Here is a 6,509-nt window from a genome sequence, read left to right on the forward strand (position 1 = left end):
AACATGAGGGGATTTACTATGAGGCTTTCATGGTGCTCATCTCATACATTCAACTTCTACCTTTCCTCAGAGGAGCCCAGAGGTTCTGTTCTTCGGTGAACTAAATTACATGACCTCAGAAGGGCTTTGTTAATTAATGTGATACATTCAAAATAGAATAGGATCACCTAAGATAACAAATGATTGAGTAAAACCGTTTTTGTCAGAAAGTACTTTCCAAGGCAGAACTTCTTTTGGCCTTTTTTCTAAAGAGAGATTGTATTTATAAGCAAGCTTGTTGATTAGGAGTGGTGTCCTCTGTATTCATTCTCAGTGCCCTGGTCTCAAACTCTTATCTTCAGTCATATTCATTCACTGTTAAAAATGTGCCTCTCCTTAGCAAAGAAGCTATTGTTCTTGAGAGCTTCAGTTTTATTGCTTATTCCTGAGATCCCAGTCATCTGAGCCACTGCCAAAGGTGCGTGACTTGTTCTGGGATGTCAGTGTGTTCTGTAAATGGCCACATGGTTCTTTGGCACTAGAAATGACAGATTTCTGATGTGAAAAATGCAGCTCAGAGTGTCGGTGGCCCTAGACAGACTGCACAGTGGCTCTCTGCAGCCAGAAGTTTAGTTTGGGCTGCTTCTTTTATTACATTGGTGACAGACACGTGACCCTTGCTGCTATAATACACCGAAAGACAACCCCTTGGCACACTAACAAATGTGTAAAGAGCCCTTTCTTCTCCATATTGCACTCCTGGCAAAGACAATAACTATGAGAGAGCAGACTCAGTTACAGTTACCTGAAACAGGGGTCATTTGGGCTGGAGGAAAATCTTATCAAAGGAGTAAGACCTATGCTCTGCCCCATTTTCCTTTAATACCCAGCTGATTGAAAGGGTATCAACATTGCTTCTTTGGTTTTGTGTCACCGTGCTCTCCCCAGTATGTCCAAGCTGAGATGCTAAACCTGGCTAAAGTGGATATGAACCCCCAGTCAAAAAACCAGAAGGGCATGGAGTTAGTGATAGGAAAGACAGGCCTAAGAAAATCCCCAATTTCCTATTGAGAAAAACAGAGCAAATGTCCTTCAGAAGAACATTTGCTCTTCCCCTCTTCCTCAAATGAACAAAGGATGGCAAAGGAGTCAAATGATTCAGAAAGGTAGAAAAGATGAAGTGCTGCAAAGTGCGAAGTCAACGCTATCAAATAGTGGAAGATATTATTGAAGAGCAGATGGAAAAGAATAGAGGTTAGAAAGAAAGTCATCTCTTGCAAAAAATAAGCGGTGGAGAAAGTACACTTAAAAGGGCATGTCAAGAAGCAACTTAACCAAGAAAATTTAAACAACCTTAACAAATTGAGGTGTAAGTATGAGAAATATTCACACGAACATGTTCCTGAATCCAAGATGAAACTGCTTCCTGCACAAAAGACTGATCTGTGGGCTCAGTAAATGCCCCTGAAATTGAAGACAAAAGGTAATTGAGCGGTTAAATCAGGATATAGCAAGGAGATTAGTGGGACGTAACAAGGATCAGCAGGAGGATTCATTTTGTTAACCTTAGAAATCAATGACCTGGAAAAAGGAATGTTCAGCAAAACTATGAAACTCACTGATTCAAAACAAGAGTCCAGTGAGTACAAAGCCAAAGAGCAATTAAATTCAAGTGATAAGCAAGAGTGTGACCAGATAAGAAGTTTATGCAATGAGAATTATTTATGAGGAAATGCATTTGAGGAAAAAAAATGTTCTGGAAAGGCATAGTATAAAAACACATGGTAAAGCAAAAGAACTTTTGTTATTCTGTAATTTATCATATAAACAATGGTAGCAGTTTATGCAGTAGATCTGGGGACAAACTAGCCCTTTATCTTAACAGCAGAGCACAACACTCAGTGCCTGAACGGGTCAAGGCTGAATTCTTTCATCTCTGGAAAGCAGATTACACAGCCCAAGCTGTGACAACAGTTTGAATTTGCAAGACCTCTATTGCATTTGCTGGATGCTGTAGGAATAGAAATTTTTTCAGCAAAAGGAAGGTGAAGAACTTCATATTTAAATGTTCAGCATTATTATTAGATAATCAGCCACCACTTCACCTTGATTTTGGAGAGCCAGTGCCAGTTTCCGTGGAAACTGAAGTGCTATCTTGCAGCTGTCACGAAATTGTTTAAATCCTGCAGATCTCAGCTTTGGCAGCCCACTGAGCACTACAAATGTGGATTTTTAAATTGCAGCCACCAACGTGGGGAACGCAGAAGTTCCAGAAACTTCTTGGGCCTCATCTTTCAGAGCTGGGTGTGCTCATCGCCAGTGTGCATAATTCCTACAGCAGCGTGCGTAAGGAGAGCAGGCACAGTTTGTAGTGGGGTTTGTAAAAAATGCCATAGCTGCACAACAACCGACACACCTACAAGAGCAAATTTTACTGGAGCACTAGTGAAAGAGTGCTCTGGTCCCACGACTACCCCAGCCAAATAAATTTCTAATGCATTTATTCAGAGCAGCCCTGGGAGGCAGGGAAGTGATATTATCACTATTCACAAGAGGCAAAAGGGAGCCATAGAGAGTGATGGAGTTTGCTTGTGCAGAGGCAGGTGTAAACGCCTGCATAAAATTCAAGATTAAAAAGATTAAGGAACCATGCAGGCCTCTACCTAATCATGATTCTTTTTACAGTCCGTGGAGCAAGGTAAGTACTACAATCAGGTTGCGTTTTACAGAGACCAACTTGAATATCACACTGACCTACCGTAGCTGTAACAAGGAGCCTGGGCATTGTACGTGCAGCGTGGAGCTGCGATTTGTGGACTGCACAGCAGGTGTCTCCCAATGCACAAGAATATTTCCAGTCTATTCACACCCCCACGATGGCACGCCTGAACTACCGGTGAGACTTTCAGTGAATATTTTTATGCACGCCTCGCTGTGGCATGTAAGCTAAATGCACAACCAGAGTCAATAAAAGATGCATATTATTCACAATACAAGCACCATAGTTTTGGGCACCACCCCAAGCAGCTATGAGAAATGACTCAGTGTCAATCACTGCGCACAGAAACACGAGCCCTGCATGTCTTGCTGGAAGGCGATGGATGAACAAACTGAGCAAGGCAGTAATGCTCCTGGGAGAGAGCTTTCTGTACTTTATTCAATGCACTTGACATGACAACACCCCGTTCCACAGTCCCTTACGTCAGCGGGACGCATGCTGCATGATTAGAAACTGGTGGGACTGGGCCCATTCCTGTGAAAAGCAGCATCATTTTCCATAAAGGAGAGTAACCGTGAAGCTTCAATCTACAAGGACTTATCTTAAATTAAGGAAAATGAAGAAAAAGGCAGCCCACAGTATAAAATACAGCTGAGCGTAAAGGTTTTTTGAAATCACATGGAGGTCCCCATTGCTTCAGTGGAATCATAGAATCATAGAATGTTTTGGGTTGGAAGGGACCCCTAGGTCTCAGAAACATGGAAGCAGAAGAAGTAACAAACAGGCACATTCTGGTTTAATAGCTCTATAAGCTCGGTCCTTCCTGGTAATATAAATTAGGACTCTGTCATCTAAAGCTTCTTTTTAGCTACAATTTAGATACAAAATGAGAACAGACCACAGCAATAAAAGCTCTCTTATCTGATAACAGCACGTACTTAATAGCAAAAAAACTCCAACTATGCCATAAGGTTTTTAATGCCTTTTCAGTTTCCTGCCCTCAATCTATTCCTCTTTCATTGTATGTGAAGTACTTACAATATTTTGAATTAAATCAAAAAGGAAAAAATAATCTAAAAAATCCAAATGCACTCGCTAATTAAATATCAATGCCCTCACTTTCATTCATGCAATCTTGATAAATTACAGTCTTCCCATACTAATTAACTTCAAGTTCAATGGATTTCTCTCACCACCCCAAGCTATGTAACAAAACGCAACATGCTCAATTTAACAAAACCGAGCCAATATTGAAACTGGCCAGTTTGATTCTGCTTCAGCAAAGCACTCAAACACGTGCTTAAGTGCAAATACAGGAGCAGACTTGGAGGAGCAGCTCCTCGGGGTGGTGGAAAGAGTCCGAAGGAGAGGTAAGCAGCCTCGCTTCCGTGGGAGAGCCCAGTTCTCAGGACCACACCAAACGGCCTACAGCAAGCACCTGCATCCAGAGAGCTGGTATCTAATGCAAACCCCATTTCCTAGCCCACTATCAGATTTTTTCCACATGCAATGAATTCACTTGCAATTCACACTGGCAATGAATCCAGAGCATTTTCGTGGGTCACAGGGGACAAACAGGACTGGTTTATGACGGGCAGGACGGCACGCTCTCTGCCGCCCCAGGCGAGGGCTCGTGCAGGAGCGCTGCAGCCATAAAGGCTTTCTGAACTACCCCCACCCACACTCAGAGCAGGTCCTGGGAGGCTCTGTATTTGCACGTTAAAGGGTTTTATCGTATTTAATTAAATCATTAAAGTAAGGTATTTCTGTTATTAAATAATCTATATACTGTGGAGCTGATCGAGGTTACAAGAAAGTAAATTTGAGTCAAAACACTGTGGAAAAATAGGAGAGCTGTTAACCAAGATGATATCAGAAAGCAAATGGCAGCTCCTGATCCTGGGGGAGAGAGATGGGTCAATATTGTCCCCCTGAGCCACCAGGGAAAGACTTGGATTTTTGTTATAGCCTGAGTTTTGAAACTGAAATTATTCCAGGTAGATCTACTCGTGATTTTTTGAGTTCTTACTTGTAATTTTTTTTTCTAACAGCAGTAGGATAGTAATGCTCTACCCTGTCAAACAACTGCAAGATTTCACTTATGGATAAAATTATTCCTACTCGGTAAGATGAGTGTTTCATATCACAGGTCCACCTCCGCAGGAGGAGTGAGGCATCCATTTCCCATAGATATCTCACCGCAGATAGGAGTTCATTCTAAAGTATCCTTAAGTCCGATCCAAGCCCCACAGCTTGGGTGGGGAGGGAGGAAACTTTCAGAGACAAGTGGATTTGCAAATAGCCATTATTGTATTTGGGTTTTAATATCTTTTCTCTGTTTTGGTCTTTCCTTCCCTTTGGCTTGGTAATAAGTAGTGGGGAAAACCTGCTTGCAGACAGGCAGACACCATATAATTAAAGGTAGAGTATTCTATTTAGTTCTTCAGGAACAACATCCTTTTTCATAATACAGTATGTGAAAAAATCAGGTAAGCAGTGCATACATTTTTTATGAACAGGAGGGCCCTCAACTATTACTAATGAAGTACAGAAAGAAAAGACAGGAGACTCAGTAGGGAAATATCATCCATTAAATGCCTCCCTGGGGATCAAATGACACTTACAATTGAGAGACACTAACTGCCTCCTACATTTCAATTGGTACCAGCAGGACACCCATTTGTAAAGATTTGTGCTGCCTGTACTCTGTTAGTGTAAGATGCCACATAAATATTATCTGACCTTTGCAGTAGATATTACCCCTTTTTTTTCACAGGCCAGCAACCTGGTTTTACTTTTTAAAACCATTGAGCCTGCTGAAGCACGAGCACAAGAGCAACCCTGTGAGTATGCGTAGGCCCACTGAAGTCAATTGACTTGCTGAACATGTGTTCTGAATGTTGTCTGATCAGGGCTTTAAATACGTCACCCTTTACAACAAGACTTCCATGGTTCTTTTTGTAAAAGCATACCTGCTTTTTACTAAATACCTAGCACCAAAGATCAAAAGGCTTTTGAAATATGTTCCCTAAGAAAAGCAAAAAATGAGAACTTAGAAATTCATTCATTTCAAATCTGATTAATCAAAATCAGCTCTTTGATCAGTAAAGAAAGTCCTCAGTTCCAAAACAATGAGCACTTTAATAGGGAACAATTACATCTCTCTGGGTGTATCGTCCTTGAGGCACGTATAGGGCTCCCGTGGGTGTCACCGTCAGGGCTGCCCGGGACTCGGAGGCATGTCTACTTTTCATTATCGTACCACCTGAAAACTTAACAGCTCCATCCCATGTACTGATTGCTGCCACTGTTTGGCTTTCTGGAGCATGCAGTAATGTTTGCACTAGAGCTTCCTGTGGTTTTGTTTTTTATATATTTAAATGTGTGTGTGTGTGTACACACACACACAGACTTACACATGTATTTGTGCAATATCCATTGCCATTCCAATGAGAAATGTGCAGTGATTCCTTCCTGCAGTGGATTTTACATGACTCCTATAAAAAAAACCCAACAAAACTGTAGTCACAAATAGCAGAGATTAAACAGCAATGTCAAGGTCTGAGAGGAGAGATTACAGATCCCATATCCGCAGATGTTTGCAGCTGCTGACAGTCCTGTGATTTAAAGAACTGTTCTCCCATGTCATTACAGGACAGGCAAACGTCTGCCACAAGTAATCAACAGATCCTACCCTTCCCCAGAGAGCTTAGTTTGGATCAAACAGAGCCTGTGCAGAACTTGCCATGCCCATTGCAGCGGTGGCCACAGTTCAGTGCCAGGTGAGCTGAAACCATCCTCCAGTGTCAAG

General features: G+C 41.8%; 1 protein-coding gene across 1 annotated transcript in view; it reads right to left on the reverse strand.

The window, feature by feature from the left end:
- Positions 1–4,224: 4,224 nt before the first annotated feature.
- NPTX2 (neuronal pentraxin 2) overlaps positions 4,225–6,509 on the reverse strand; it is a gene marked incomplete at its 5' end in the record, with an annotated part of 111,244 nt that continues 108,959 nt past the window's right edge. The window contains one exon of the mRNA XM_009649495.1: positions 4,225–4,404. Coding sequence (XP_009647790.1) covers positions 4,225–4,404 — 180 coding nt within the window. The remainder of the gene's footprint in view (positions 4,405–6,509) is intronic.

This window comes from Egretta garzetta, unplaced genomic scaffold (assembly GCF_000687185.1).
Source record: "Egretta garzetta isolate BGI_Z169 unplaced genomic scaffold, ASM68718v1 scaffold292, whole genome shotgun sequence".
NCBI classification, from domain to species: Eukaryota; Metazoa; Chordata; class Aves; order Pelecaniformes; family Ardeidae; genus Egretta; species Egretta garzetta.